Source organism: Pteropus alecto, unplaced genomic scaffold (genome assembly GCF_000325575.1).
Source record: "Pteropus alecto unplaced genomic scaffold, ASM32557v1 scaffold135, whole genome shotgun sequence".
Taxonomy (NCBI): domain Eukaryota; kingdom Metazoa; phylum Chordata; class Mammalia; order Chiroptera; family Pteropodidae; genus Pteropus; species Pteropus alecto.
In genome coordinates, this window is record NW_006438076.1 from 4,535,898 (window position 1) to 4,552,658 (window position 16,761).

General features: G+C 38.2%; 1 protein-coding gene across 1 annotated transcript; it reads left to right on the forward strand.

The window, feature by feature from the left end:
- The first annotated feature begins 1,225 nt into the window (after positions 1-1,225).
- On the forward strand, positions 1,226-2,194 carry LOC102898440 (olfactory receptor 145-like). Its single transcript, XM_015591991.1, is given in 1 exon segment — positions 1,226-2,194. A coding segment is annotated over 1 exon segment (969 nt).
- The last annotated feature ends 14,567 nt before the right edge of the window (positions 2,195-16,761 follow it).

Genomic DNA, 16,761 nt, shown 5'->3' on the forward strand with positions numbered 1-16,761 from the left:
ATAAAATAAAGCAGAAAAAATGTCCAACACAGAGAGCTTGCTGATGGAACCTGAACTCGGAGCCTTGTAAAAATGCCCAGAGTAGAGGGTAGAGGACACCACAGCTGTAAGGCAAGGCCCACATTATGTGATTTGCAATACGCTAAAAAGCTTGGAAAGGTCTTTGTTCCATTTGTTGCTTGTTCTGAAAGTCCATCCCTTGTCCCTTATCTTATTGCTGTGCTTTGATTTAAGGCTTCTTGTCTGACTTACAAGGAAAAACATAGTGCCTAAGGGACTGTTGCTTCAAGTTATTGATACCTAGCAGCCTATTAGACTAGTTGGTCTTCCTTAGCACATCTGATCATGTCCTTCCCCTGATCATGTCATTTCCCTATTGAAAATGTTTCTTGGCACCACACTGCACATACATTTCCCGTTGTGACATTCAAGTGTCTCCCCTGTATAACCCTGGGCTGCTGTTCCAGGGCTGATATCCAATTATGTCCTTTACTTATACTCCCATTTCAGCAAAACTAAAGGCCACGTGGGCTTCTTCTGGGTAGTTTGAAAAACCCTTTCAACTGGAAAGGTTAGACCCATGTTTTATTCCAGTGTCTACCACCAACTAGCTCTGTGATTGGTTGGCTCTCAGTTTTCTTGTCTGGAAGATATACAGTACCAGGATTAGATCAGTGAATCTCAAACCTAGCTAAAGATTCAGAATACCAGGGGAGATTTAGAAGAGAAAACAGATTGTAAAGTCTCACCCTTGGAAATTCTGATTTATTATGTCTGGATTAGAGCAGCAGAATATGTACTTTTAATGAGCACACACATACTTCCCTAATTCATGACCATGAAATAGACACTCCGGGCGTAGCTAGAGTGGCTCCAACCTCTGAGAGGACTTTCCCCAGAAAGTGGCCCTAGTTTTGGTAAACCTGAGCAGAAACCAGAGTTGGAAGGAAACAATAAATGGACCAAAGTAAAGATCTGGGAGACTCCTCAGTTCATCCTTGGGACCCTTCTTCCTGGTAGCACCTGCTCTACCATGGAAACAGGTCCATCCACCATGAGGAAGTCTCTAGGGTGCTATGAGAACAGACCCACAGCATCCAGAAAACCTTTCTGCTGAAGTCCAAAATCTGTCTGTGTAGATATAATTCTCAAGAACAGGAAGGGCAGCAGTGGTCTCTCTCTCTCTCTCAACCTCTAAGTGACTCTTTTCTTTTGTCCCCATTGAATGCCTTAAATGAGAACGGTAGTTGAGAATTTCTCTGTGACAGAGTTTATCCTCGCAGGCTTAACCAACCAAATGAAACTCCAGATCCCCCTCTTCTTCCTGTTTCTAGATTTCTACATGGTCATTGTGGTGGGGAACTTGGGTTTGATAACCCTGACTGAACAGAACTCTCACCTGCACACCCTCAAGTACTTTTTCTTCTATAACTTGTCCTTCATAGATTTCCACTGTTCCACTGTATTCACTCCCAAAGTGCTGATGAGTTTTGTCTCAAAGAAGAACATCATTTCCTATGCAGGGTGTGTGATTCAGCTCTTCTTTCTTTTCTTCGTTGTCTCTGAGTCTTTCACCCTATCTGCAATGGCGTATGACCACTATGGCACCATCTGTGATCCACTGGTATACACGGCCACTGTGTCTCCCCAGGTCTGCCTGTTCCTTTTCTTGGTTGTCTATGGGATGGGGTTTCCTGGGGCTATGGCCCACATGGTGTGCATGATCAGGCTGACCTTCTGTGTCAACAATCTCATTGACCACTCTGTGTGTGACATCCTTCTTTCCCTTCTCATGCGCTCTTGCACCATCACCCATGTGAATGAGATGGTGGCTTTTGTTGTGAGCATTGATACTGGTGTGCCCACAGTTACCATCTTCATTTCTTATGCCCTCATCTCCTCCAACAGTCTCAGTATTCATTCCACTGAGGGCAGTTTCAAAGACTTCAGTACCTACGGTTCCCACATAATTGCAGTTTCTCTTCTCTTTGGGTCAAGGGCATTCATGTACCTCAAGCCATCTTCTCTTTTACCTGTGAACCAGAGGAAAGTATCCTCCTTGTTCTATATTACTGTGGTGCCCGTGCGCAACTTGGTAATCTATAGCCTGAGGAATAAAGACATCAACATTGCTTTGGAAAAAAAAAAAAACCTTGAGCAAAACATCATTCCCCTTAGAAAAAGGCAATACTAGGAAAGGGAGTTTTTCCTTTCATGAGTGATTCAGGTTCCATTGGTTACATGGAGGAAATTTTAACTCTTATCAAACAAGTTTTTTCTTCTGATTTAAGCATCCTTTAATTTAAGAATATTCTTTAAACTAGGATACTCATATTTCATGAACCTTAAAGATAATTAAACTCAGTTCTCTCATATTTCTGACAATAAGTAAAGGCTTATGTAACTTACCCAAGGTCAGTCAGCAGCAGAACTGTGACTAGAATCTAGGCTTTTGGTTTCTAGTACTGATTGTTTCTCATTATGGCTCACTTTCTTTCTCCCTCAGCCATGGAAGATTTCATTTCAACTATGAGCTGCTCTAGGGCATTAAAATCTGGTTCTGTCTACAAAAATTTCATGCAACTATACAGGGCTAATTTTAAATATCACATTTTTGCAAGAAAGTAGGAGTTATAGGATTTTGTTAAGTTGCTCTTGGCTAAATGACCAGACAAATTCTTGAAGAATTTTGCACAGAGTGTGGGGGAACTGTGCTAGGACCCACAGAACAGGAAACATGGCACCTCTTGAGACAGAATGTGGAGCTTTGGGGACTTGATGATGCTGAGAGGAAGACCTTATAGCATGTCAAGGTTGAGAAGGACAGGATTTGGGAATTACTTCCACAAAATCATTTTGTTGTTCAATCTCAAACTGTGTTTTGTAAGGCCAGAGTGGAGAAATCTGCCGCTCAGGGAGGTCAGCTAAGGATCCGGAGACTATTTCAGAAGCACAGAAAGCCTTGTGTTACAAGCCAGTAATCAGATTAGCACAACACAGCAGAAGGTCTGCAGAGGAAATGACCACTGATTGTTATGGCACTACATGCAACAAAGACCGTGTGGGGTATCCTCTGTGTGCCTCTTCAGGTCTACTTTCTGCCCTTTTGTACCTTATCCAGGTCCTGGGAGGCATTCCCTAATGGATCTTCACAATAGGCTCCCTTATTTTCTGATTTCTTGTTGAGTTAGGCCAATGGCAGCATCCAGCATTGACAGAGGAAATCAGAGGGCAGGAGGAGTGTAATATTGTGATATTTATTTCTCTGACTTCCTTCCAGGTGGGCTACACTGTCAGTAACTGAATGCCCCATTTCCTACCTGGTTACAGTAACTGGTTTCTCCTTTGTTTCTTCATATTGAGGGGTGGTAATATCTTCTCTTCGCCAGCCTGGGGAGCTTCACCTTCCCTTTGTCTTTTTTCTCAACCTATACCAACGCAAAGAGTTCCTTCATTATAGTTTTCAATTACTTTGTTTCAGTGAATCGTCTTTTTTCTGCTGGGGCCCTGACTGATAAATTTTTCCAGTATAGGTTAGAAAAATTCTACAGCTCAAGTTTGTAAATCCACAGCCTAGCAGTACTGTATAAAGGCCAGCAGAGTTGACTTTTGGTTTACAAGAAAACTGTAAGTGGTAAATATTTCTTTGTGAAGCAGCTCCATGTGAAATGCTGTGAGAGTACATTTGACTTGTAAGATTCTCTTTAGGAAAATTCTCTTCTATTTGGAAAAATGAAGTTTGGATGCTTTGGGGGTGGTACCTACCAGTAAAAGTGAATTCAAAAGAATGGGAATGGAATGAGAGAACTCTGCTTTAGACACAGCACAGAATAGCTAGACAGCATGGAGCTCAGGTAACTGTGGCAGAGGAAGGAGAAGAGCAGCATAAGGACTCAGAAAGACCAGAGAATTGGAGGATAGAATCGAATTTGAACTCTTTTAGCTTTCACTCTGCATCTACATGACCTTAGCCAAATTACTTGATGTCTCTGAGCATCAATGCCTTCATCTTTAAAGATATTTTTCCAGGATTATTAAGACAATTTAATACCAAGTGCTCAGTAAATTTCCTTTCCATCCTTGCTAGATCCTCTTCCTTCTAGTATCAACACTTCCACTAATTTATTGGTGTAAACTTGGAACAATCATTTCATCTTTCTGTGCTCACACCTACTTCTATGAAAAATGGCTATGCTCTATCAGATTATTTCTACATTCCATTTACAATATATGTATATACTTATTTGTAGATTGACTGGGTAGTACATGTTCATGGTATTTAAAATTATCACCAAAAAATAATCAGTATAAGAAAATCTCCCTTTGCTCCAGTTTCCTGGTCCTCCTGTACCTTCCCCAGGGTCCATCATGGCTGCTTGTTAGTTCTATGTTTTTAGACAGTCTTTGCATGTCCAGTGCCTGCACATACATTCACATGACCTTGTCCTTGTTTTCAAAGTCGGAGAAGCTGCTTTAAAATGTATCTACTGCTGAAAATTAATTAGAAAAGGAAGGAATGTGGAGTGTTACTGTGATAAGAAAATGAATAAAAAAGCAGAAAAGATGTATCGGGAGGGTCATGGCTAGCCCCAAAGAGGGAGAGTGAAAGGAATACTGTGAAAACAAGGGAGGGTCAGCTCCAGTTCAAGCTCTGGCTGTGTGGCCCAAGACACAGCTCACAGCAAGAATCTGGTTTTTCTGATTTCTTGCCTTCAACTTGCTTTTCATGGTTGCAAAAAATTCAGCCATATGGATATATTTTAGCTAATTAACAACTTTCTACTACTGTGTTATTTTAATTTTTCCATATTATAAATAATACTCGATCGACACACTTATTCAATAAATCTTTCTGTTTTCTTTCTAATTAGGATTATTTCTAGACACAAGATTCTTGAATTTTATTGCAAATTTCTTCTTGCAAGTGTATCTCAATTTGCACTCTTGCTAGCAGCACAAATGTATCTGGACTGTCTACTCTTGGCCAGATTCTGAACTAGTAAGGGTGGCACTCATGAAAACCTTTAATTTTGGCGGTGGTGATGTTTGTACTATTGTCTCCTCCTTTTATATCTTTTTTTCCCCTCTACTTCATAAACTCCTTGTGGTACCTGGATGGGTACAAAAAGAAAAGTGAGAATAAAGTTGAAAATGTTTTCCTCTTCCTTTTCTTTCCTTACATACTCCCCTTATTTCTTAACTGGCTTTTCTTGGCTTGATCATATTTCTGGTAACCTTTTTAATCCTAGAAAGGGAAGATACTCTGGAGCCTTTACCTTTGTGATAATCTATTGTGAGGTGTCTTTCTGGAATACCTTTCTCCTGCCCTCTGTTGGTTTCAACGCCCCTGCTTCATGTTCTCACAGCACATTGCACTTAACCTATTAAGTGCTAGTCTCAGTGTAGAGTCAGTACTCACTTTTCTGTATCTACCCATGCCACAAATTAAACTGTAACTTTTGTGTGAGCAGAGTCTTTGGTGTCCAATTTTATATACGCCCCACGCCTAGCACAGTGCCTGGCACATGTAGAGTAGGGGACGGAGGTTAACAAATATGTATTGAATGTAAGAATGGAGCATCTAGCAGTTTAAGAGCTGATTTCCTACAGGGACTTTCCTGTTCTTATTCTTCTGGCAACACATTCCTTTCCTGCAGCACATAGACACATGTTTGGTCCTTAATATCACATTACCTTGATGCCTTGATTATAATCTTCCTATGTTTACTCATGATCCCCAATTTTAGGCACATGGCACCTGGTGGCTGTAGCAGAAAGCAGACCTTATTTTAGATTTGCAAACGCCAACTTTCCACTCCTTTATATGGTAAAACGTATAGTGTTACATAAAATGGTTAACTTAAGCAAACTCTAAATTGTTATTCAATTGAACATAGGGCCTTGAAGGAAGTTTTATAAAATACCAGCAATTGGGCATTCATTTTAACTAATATCCTAGAAACGACATACTGAAGGAAAAGTCATACAATGAAAAAATGAATCATTCATGTACAAAGCTCCCGTTTTCCCCAGAGTAACAGAGACTGTGATCCTGAATGATTGCATTCAAAAGATACACTTAGAAAAACTTAACCAAGACCATAGCCTGGTTGGTCTTTACTGACTTTTCAGGGCACAGTACCGTACGCCTTTCTCAGAATAAACCTGCCTTTTTCTTTACTCTCACAAATGAATATGTTCTATGTCCTCTCTGAATTGCTTCTGAGGACATTGACAACACAGAGGTTTTGTAACTTTACAAGTTGCTTGGTAATTTACTGGAGAAGATTACCACTTTTCCTTTTATAATTAAAAGTAAATTGTGGGGAGGTATTTTGAGACTGTGAAATGTCTTATTCCTTTTCAATCTGTCACATACTAGTTTTAGCATCCATTGATGATTCCTGCCTAAATCAATGCTTACTCTGATGGTTGAAAGATGGAGACTTTCTAACTCTATCAATCCTTTGTTATTTGTTAGTTGGCACTCTGTCAGGAAGCACCTTTTCTTCTTCTGTATTTATTTATTTATTTGTCTATGTACTTATCCACTTATCTATCTATCTATCTATTTATTTATTTGTTTATTTATTTGAATCATTGTGAATTCATGTATTCTAATTTTATCTAATGGTTTATGACTCATTATTGTCACTATTGCTCAATTTGTCTCTGATTTGTCCACTGGGACCCTCTTCGCACTCGTTCCTATGTCTTTTTAATATATTACCATTAGGTTTTCAGCACTTTGCTACTTTCTGGTAAAACAATATGTTTCAAGGCCCATTCTGTACTTTCTCTGTCCCACCACTGGCTGAGACAAATGGTGTTTACAACTAAGATATGAATGCTAGGTGGAATAAGCTGTATTCGATGTAATTCTGCAGGTATTCAATGGGAGAATATTTGTAGTGGTAAAATGCTCATTGACATGTTTCTCCTTTGAGGATACCTGCCTGTATTAGTGATAAACTTGCTCTCTGTGAATGGGCCAATGCTCTGGGCCTAAAGACAATGATTCCTAAGCATCATCTGTGGTCCTTTTCTCACTGGACAGTTTCCCATCAGAGACTGGTGAGACCACATGAAAGGAAAGAATAGGCCTGGGGTTGAAGGGGAAAAAGCCCCCAGACTCTTGTCCACACAATTTGGTCGTAGATACCACTCAGTCTGACCTCCTTGAAGTTGTGACTGTTTGTCCCATTCGCCTCCTTCATTCGTATTGTGTCTTGCAATGACCATGATTTGAGAATGAAGGTAAACAAGAGTTTCACGTTAAAGGGATTCATGCTCTTCAAACCCTAATAACAATACTTTATGCAGGTTATAATTTAGTCTTCTCTACAATTTTATAAGATATATCTCTATTTGATATGTAGATGGCTAAACCGAGGCTTACAGAAGTTCAAGAACTTGTCTATAGTACAGATAGTAAATGGTAGAGCAAAGAATTGAATTTAGATTATCTGACTCTGGAGTCTACACTCTTAACACCAGCTGCCTTCTAGAAGCTCAATCTGCATGTGTAAGAAATAGTACAGGTGATACACACATATTCACCCTGTGCAGTGTCCAAGTTCTTGCTGCCTTTTACCTGAATAAGTCCATACATTCACTCTCATTTGGAAACAATTTGCCAAAATGGCATGTCAAGGGAAAGACATGATAGATTTTCTCCTTATTTAATACACTGAGCTAATAAGGTCACTTTTACAAACACATGTGAGACCTGATGAACTACTGTAATATGGATACGGATTATGAAGTAATATATTTAGAAAATGTTTATTCGAGGTTATATTCACAACCTCAACCAGATGATCTAACACATGCAGAGAGCTTAATGCCTGGCAGATATAGAAGGTGCTAAATAAATGTTGAACAAATCCCTAGTGAGACCTTAAAATACTAAATTATGCAGTGTTTTGTTTTTAATTTAATTTTTTAAAATAATTTTTCTTAACTCTGCAAAAGCAATGCTCAAATGTAATAAGAGTACGCAAAAGTAGAGATAAGCAAAAAGACTTTTTTTAAATCCATGATCTTGTCAACTAGAGATAACTACTTTCAGGATTTTTGTGTATCTTATTTCAGAATATTTTTCTATGTGTATAGTTGTGATGGCTTAGACTGGTCTGCAAAAACTATGTGTACATGATATATAAATGACATATGTATACACACAGATGTGATCATGTTAAATATGGTTTTGTAACTACATTTTTCATTCTGTAACATACTGAAAACAGTTTTCCATGTGATTAAATATGCATAAAAATCATGATTTTTAAAAAATGACTGCACTCATTATGTTTAAAGCTGCGAGGTCAGGGGAATGATGTGAAATGTTTCCATTGGCTGTACAGAAAGATAACATTGTTTCCTCATTTTTAAAGAGTGATGTGTCTATCTATTGGCTCTAAATTCCTTTTCTAAATTCTAAGAGTAGTTTTCTTTTTATTCTGAGGTGTCAAATTCTGCATATCCCTCCTACCACCTTAATTCAAGTTTCCTTGTTTCCAGTACCATCTTCTCCTTCATCCTTTATCAAAAGTCAAAAGACGAGTCTAGAGATGTCAAGTCTCTCATTTTGCTCACCAATGACTACAATGAAGTCTAAACTTTAGTGCCAAACAATCTGTGCCCAAAGTGTGATTTTAGCTTCATTTATGCTTTGCACTTGTGTTCTCTAGCAAGGGAGAAGCCTTTATATGTCCCAAACAGGTAAAAAAAAAAAAAAAAAAAAAAGAAAGAAAAAAAAAAGAAGCAGCCTTTCTCTTCCCTCTTATTCTCCAAACTCCTCCCCAAAGGGCTGATGAGAAATTGAGAGAATGAACTTATAATGTGGCTTAGTGTGGCCTCGCCTCTTTCTCATGGTCCCTCTCCTCATTTCAAGGTAGGACAGGCACATTCTCAGGATCCCCAATCATTTCTTCCATTTGCAACCCTTATTTTTCATAGAGAAGACCCACTATTGTCCAGCTCAGTTTAGAACTGGATTCATAAATTTAGTTTATGTTGTGCGCAAAAGAGAATTACAAGGTCCTACTTTTGATGTACATCCAAGCTAGGTCTTTCAATCAATTTCATTAGCAATAAAGCCGACATTTTAAAAATTTTACTTCTATATCTAATTTCTCAATTGATTCTGGACTCAGAAAGGGAAGCAGGATGTGATTTATTGTCACTGTTAAACCACCCCAACTACATTCTACCCCTCTCTGCCATGTTTACGATTCAAGTCTCAATATCACTTTCCGTTCCCAAAATTTTCAGTACTTTTTTCCTTCTTATGACCTTTGTGATCTTTTATATTTCCTTTGCGATTCCCTTTGTTCAGAATGTCTTCCTGATTTTCTCTGCTGGTAAATCTCTACTTATCATTTGAGATTAATAACAATGCATTTCTAAAATCATATCCTAAAACAGATTGTACATTTCCACAGTTACAATGTTATAATTGGAGACTGTTTCTGAATAAAGTTCTAGCATGAATACTCTGTTATAAAATAAAAGATACACTTTCTATAATAATCTACAAATTTTTTTAAGAGTAAACTTATTTTCTAAGTTTTACAAAATGTGCAGAAAGTTATTCCATACTTTAAGTCACAGTGGTGTTGTTAAAATAGAAAAAAAAAAAAAGGTGAGTCCATGTTGATTTTGTTAGAAATCTCAAATTAAATAAAATGATTATAGAGGCCACGAGATTAGCCTATCATAACACTGACCAGTTTAATCAAACACTAGCTATTTAATCATTAATCAAAATAATTATTGTACCATTGTTTTCTTAGATGTTAACATAATCCTTTTTATGATAGTGAGAATGATGATTATGATTATGATTTTTTTGGTATGGCCCACATCACATTAAAAAAGCTAGCCACATAACTAATTGAATGCATTTTTGTTTATCCAGAAAAGAAACTTATTATCCATTCTACTAAACAATCTAATTTAGCTTATTAAAGAAAAGAGGAGTCATCGAAGAACTGAATGTTTTAGAAACTTTGCGCAGTGAGCATTTGAGATCTTGTTCCATGGCATATGTCCTCAGTTTGGCTCAAATAACCTTTTATAAAAATTCTCAACAGGTTTAAAAGTTCTTAAGCTGATGCCCTAACTGTTCAACTTCTCTACGCCTCAGAGGAAAAAATAATAATAATATTTTTAAAAGAAAGAAAGAAAAACTTTGTGCAGAAATATGAAGAATGCTCTCTGGAATTGACAATGTTTGTTTATTTTATCCTCCAAACACATCCAAACAACATCTCTTTGGAAAGGGAAAAAATCATTTAAAATAGAGCAACTTTGAACATTGTTACACCCCTTTAAGATGGTGATTTTGGCAGGTGTGTCTGCCTACATCACAGCAATGAGAAAGTTGTTCCATAGCCAGGAATGCTTTCCCTGTCTCCACTCTCTACCCACAACCCCCTTAATCTTCAGACCTTGTGATACTATCCAGGATTCTTGACTGCACATAACAGAAGTTGATCCTGGTTAACCAGCAAAAAGGGGTGTTAATTAGCAAGAAACAGGGCAGTCCATATACTGCTAGAGAAAGCTAGGGAACCAGCTTTTGGAGCCAGGCAGGATCTAGGGGAAGCCCAATGGTGGAATCGCAGCCAAGTTACACCACAGAATCATCTGGTCAGGCTGTGCTGCCCACTCCTGCTGACACCACCAAAACCCAACATTTGTCACTTATTAGTAGATTTTTTCTTTGTCTTCATTTTTCTTTGCCAACATGAAATATAAATTGTTCCTGTTTCTTTGTGTCACTTATCCCAAACTCAGAGTCCTGCATGGAAACATGACTGGCTGAGTCAGTCTTATGTTCTCTGGAGAGATTTCACAGAAGAAGGCCAAGTCCTGGCTTCAACCAAGGCTCACACAAGGGCAGATTCTCAAGGAGGTTCAGTCTTTCCCAAACACAGAAGTAGGTTCAATGCTGGACAGTCACAAACAAGCAACTCTTTTCATCCTACTTACCTTTCAGTTTTAACAAGTATTATTCTTTCTTACCTTTTAGTCTTATACCTCAATTTCACTTCCTCAGGGAGGCCTTTCCTACCTTCCAGACTCACTAAGACATCCTTGTTAAATGGTTTCATAGCACCCCAAAACTTCTTGCTAGCACACTTATTGCATTTCTAATTAGTTATATGTAAGTATCTGTTTATTCAGGTTTCTCCATCTAGATTATATATTTGAAAGAGCAAGAATTGTGTTTGTTTTCATTGTGGCTTGATTCTTAAAGCAAAATACAAGACCTAGAATGTGGTAAACATTCTCTATATATCTCGTGGAACCTTTCTATTTCTGCATTTCCCAAATTATATTTCTAAATCATATTTTCTCTCTCCCTATTCCCCTCAGCTGATGCTGACTTCTGGATAATTTCTTTAGGTTTACCCTCCAGTTTGTTTATTTTCTTTTCAATTGTGTCTAATAAGCTATTTAACTAATAATTTCTTTAGGTTTACCCTCCAGTTTGTTTATTTTCTTTTCAATTGTGTCTAATAAGCTATTTAACATATTCATAGAATTCATGATTTCAACTATCATGTCTTCACTTCTATTTGACTCTTTTAAAAATCTACCTTGTTAATGATGATGGTTTCTTCATTATATTTTCAATTTACTCTTTTTTTCTTTAAACATATTAAGTACTTATCCCTGAGAAGCCTAACAATTTTCCAGGTCTGGTTCTGTAGAAACTAGAATTCTCTACAGAACTACAGAACCATATTCTCATTCTTGGTGATTTATTTTGTTTGTTTAGTGATTTCCATTAAGAGCTCATGATCTTTGGATATTTACCTGGAAAAATTCTTTGATATCTATACTTAAATTGTATTCTCCAAAGAGGATTTTTTTTTGGGGGGGAGGGGGTGTTATATATATAATATGAATTTTTGCCTGGAACACAGAGGTGCTTAGAAATTCTCAGGAGGCAGTTTATCTTTTGCTCTGCTCTTCTAGAGTCAAGGCCAAGTCAGACATGTATCTTTGTCCTCTTCCTCTGTGGACATTATCTTCCTCTAATTTAGCCACAGAAGATGTTTCCTTTTGGGGAATCCAGTATGATGAGTCAATAATGGTTCCAAACTCTCAACTTTCCTGAGTCCCAGGCTTTATCTCTTATGTCCTATATAGGCAACCCAATCACATCCCTGACTCTGAACTGCAGGGAATTCGCTAGTTCCCCAAGTCCAGTGCTTGTGCCCCTCTCTGGATTCTTACGTTTTTATCTTTTCTCTTTTGCTCTCACAGGAATTTACTTAGTTTCTGCCAGCTCAAATATTAACAAATAGATGACTTATAGATTTTATCATTAATTCTCAGTTTTGTCATATCAGGAGAGATTTTTTGGAATATAAAGTTTGCTGGAAATAGCTGGCCTTAACAAATATTTATTGGATGATAAACAAATGAAAAAGTTAACTTCTACTCTACTGAACAGAGATAATTCTTTCTCACTCTTTCATTGCTAGGCCATCACTACACATCTGCTAAACTATTATTCAAGAGGAGGAAATGCAGTGGGTAAGACAGTATGTATACTAAAAAGAAATGCCTTTTTCTTCATAAAAATAAATTTCGAAAATATCTAAATATGAAACTGGAAGATTTTCTGAGTAATGAGGGGAAACTGGATCAAGTAATCCAGACTTTTACTAGAAATTCCCTTGGCCATTTCCCTTGAATATTTGTCCTGGTGTCCACCCACTAGCATGGAAATCCTAGAAGGCTTCTGCTCCACCTCAGTATTAGATAAATGACTATAAACTTGCTGCTCTGTGGCGTATCTTGAGACAAGGTCAGAAGGTTCCAATATGACTGTCTTGAAGGCTAGGGGATGACAAAAGTAAAATAAGAGTGGAGAGAGAGAGAGAGAAAGAGAGAGAGAGAGAGAGAGAGAGAGAGAGAGAGATGAATGAAGCTTGGAAGTCACACAGCATCACTTCTGCTATACTCTATTGGCTGGAGAAATCCCAAGTTCTTGCCTAGATGTAAAGGTAGGAAACATAGGCCCCATCTCTTTATTGAAGAAGTGTCAGTCCCATTGTACCAAGAGCATATGAGATGCAAGATACGTGTGTGTGTGTGTGTGTGTGTGTGTGTGTATGTGTGTGTGTATGGCTATCTTTGGAAAACAACAATCTGCCACACACATGCACATTATATAGTTTTTATAAACATAATATTACATTAGAAAACATCTGGTATCATGCCAGGCACTCTGTAGTTCCTCCATATGTATTAATTCTTTTCCTTTTGATTTCCTCCCTTTATATAAGAAAAAAGGAGGTATTATTTTAAGAGATGCAAGATAGGCAAGAAATAAAAATGGTGTGGGTTTTTATTTTTTTTGCATCTGCTACCATATTGAGTTGTTAGGTAGTAAATCGCCATTTTGCAAGTGAGGAAATTATGGCTCAAAGATGTTCAGTAATTTTGGTGTTAAAGTTGTTTCTCTAGATGATTTATTAAAACATTAATTTGTTTTTGTTCTTCACTTGTTTTAAGTAAACTTTTAATTTAAGTGTAACATATGGCTAGAGCTCGATGAATTTTTACAAACTGAATACATCCATGGAAACAACACCCTTATCAGAAACAGAACACTATCAGCAACCCTGAAGCACTCTGAATATTTCTTTCCAGTCACTAGCCCCTAAATGCCCAACCACAAATAACTGCTATCTGACCTCTAACACCAAGGATTAGTTGCCTTGTTTTTCAACTTCATATAAATGAAATCATTAAGTATGAACTCTTTGTGCTTGAATTCTTTTGCACTATAATAGGTTTGTGATATTTATCTGTTATTAACTTTCATAGCTATATAGAATTCTATTTTATTAATGTTCTAATTTATTATCAGTGTATAGTTGATTGACATGTGGGTTGTTTTCAAGTTTGGGCTATTATGTATAATGGTACTTCTTGGCATGTCTTAGGTAAACACGTGTACTTATTTTTATTGGATATATACTGAGGAGTAGAAGTGCTGGGTCAAAATGTATGTATATGCCCAAGGTTGTTAAAGACCACTAATCAATTTATTATGTCATATACAATGCTATACAACAACAATGTTGTACTATTGTACCAATGGTTACAATGTAAAATTGCAAAATTCCTTGTACAATATAATTCCTCCCCCTTTATTCCTCTTTCATCTATTTTAGGCAGGCGTCTAAGGGTTTGAATTCTTTGCTTTAGGGTTTTGGGCTAGGTATAAACCAGAAACAGCTTGCAGTTAATGCTCTAACCATTTTTGAAGACTAAAGTTACTGAAGAAATAGTACTGGTTGGTTAGGAAGAACAGGTTCAGTTAATGAGAACTTTGAGGGCAAGGAGGGTAAAAGACAGAGAGACTCCCTTGGTCAGAATGGGGATGGAGGTCAATGGATCTGGGAGATGGCAGGGGCTAGAGGACCTGAATAGCTACTTATGTTTAATTTTAGTAAGATAATTATGTAATTCGCTATCTGAAACCAGACACTTTTGAGTTTCATAGAGTGTGCTACTAATAATTATACAGAGATAATGGATTTAAATCAGGACTTTTCCAGGCACACTGGGATTATTTTAGGCAGCCTCAGTGGAAAGTTATAAATGCAGCTGCTCACATGTCTTTGAAAATTTCTTAGAATATTTTTTAGAATATTCATGTAGCAGATCATATGGAGAGAAGCTTGGTCACTGGAAAATGACAGGATTAAAACCTTTAGCTGAATCTCCTTTTATACCTTGAGCCTGCACACATCTATAGAGTAACTTCATGCAGATGAGTGTGTGTGCTTCTTTGCTTATTGATGTGATATTTCAATCTTCTCGTATATAGTAAAGGCCTGTCTGTGGCCCTTAGTAGAGCTGAGGGCAGGTGGAGTTTGTGGTAGTGCTGTGGTGTCCCCACTGTTCTGAGCAGCTCATGGTGTTAGAAACCTGTTGTCCTAGGTGCTCTCTGTGGCACCTACAACTCTGATCTAACTTTTTTCTTTGTGGGGGGGAGTGGTATTATCCTCCAAACTTCCTTTGAAAATTAGGGAATGGTGGCTAAAATAAGTCTGGAGCCATTCTTCTTTAAAGTCAAGCTTTAAAGTGCCAAGAGTTAATGAAAGAGAGGAAAAATGAACCCCAAAACTCAGCACAGGAAGGCCTGAAATTTCTGGAGTAAAAGGGAAGTTTGAGTGGAACACTTGAGTCCCAAGATGCTGGGTAAACATCATAAATCTGGCTGTAAACAAAGGCAAAGCAATTTCTTCCCTGCAGGGACAAGTATGAGAAATTCCATGGGGACATTGTGCCTAATGAGGTCCTTGAGATCATTAAATAGCATAAAGTTCTTCATGATATGCCAGCTGGGGTTCTGGTGAAATTGGTGTTGCTATTTTTTCTCCTGAAGTTGATGTAGACCATCTGGGAAAATCCACAGACAGAAATCTTGGTTTATCCCTAGACAACCTGGAGACTGGAATGTAGAAACTCTGATTCTCAGTACCAGGGTAATGCGAAGTTAACACTTGAGGCTGTTTGCTTTATGCACTAATGCCATTTTTTCCTTTGGGATAATGGAAAAAGAGGTGCATAAGGCTCAGCACTGAGGGGACCAGGGATAAGGAAAGTGAATGTCTGAATCCCATCTTCCCCGAAGGGTGTCTTTTACGCCCATAACCAAGAGATCTGTGATGTGTTGATTCTTCCTCTGCTCTCAATACTGACTTTGATTTGAGATGGAGTAAGGGGCATAAAGGAGAAAGGTAGGATGTGCAGAGACAGTAGGGGACACTATTGGCTTTCTCCTCAGGTGGCAGAGGAGAGGAAAGAAGACCCCTTATCTGGCTGGGAGAGGGAGGCAGAGAATGGGTGGAGAAAATGGGAGACATGAGAGCTCTCAGTATATCCTGAGGCAGTGGGCTTCAGGTTGTACTCCTGGCCTTTGGGGTGTGTTTCTGAGAGTCCTTGGGCAGCCAGTTCAGGTATTCAATCTTCTCATCTCTCAAGAGAGGACAGAATTATTGCTGCCCATGCTAATAAACTCTAGCCTAGATTCACAATCACCCCACAGGAACTGAAATATAGTCACAGACGTATTCTCAATAGCTCAGTTAGGGGAATAGATGAGAGAATGTTACTGAACCAAAGTCTGTATGCTTAATATATCAAAAGGCCAAAACTCAAAACATCAGGGTTTGGAGTAAGGAAAGGTTTATTGATCAAGAAGATGCCAATAGAGAAAATGGGAGAGCTAGTGGTTCCTCAAATCCATCTTGTTTGCTGGACTATGTTAAGGAACTTTGAGGAACAGGTATGCAGAAGTGCTGGTGGGGCAAGTGTTAATTGGAAGACTTTGGAATTTGGCCATTTATGGTAAAGAAGCATTAACATCAGATCTTCCTGGACAACAGACCCTTGGCTTCTGAAAGGGTCCGGTGTTCAAGGTCCGGTTCCATGAGCTGGAGGGAGGGAAGATGAGACTTTGGTTGAGACTTTGGTTCCAGGCACAGCTGGAAGGCAAAGTTCTCTCCTCTACACATGCTTTGGCTGCATGACTAGTGGTTTTGGTCTGTTGTCTCTGAAAAACAACTGAGCACCTTGTCAAACAAGATAGAACCATTTTGAGTTAGTTCTGTGGTTACAAGAAAGGCAAAAAGGAGGGCATCCACGCACAGTCTCATCTCTTCCATCAGCCATGCTTGTGCCTCATCAATCTATGCATTTTGCCCCTTGTTTACACAGACA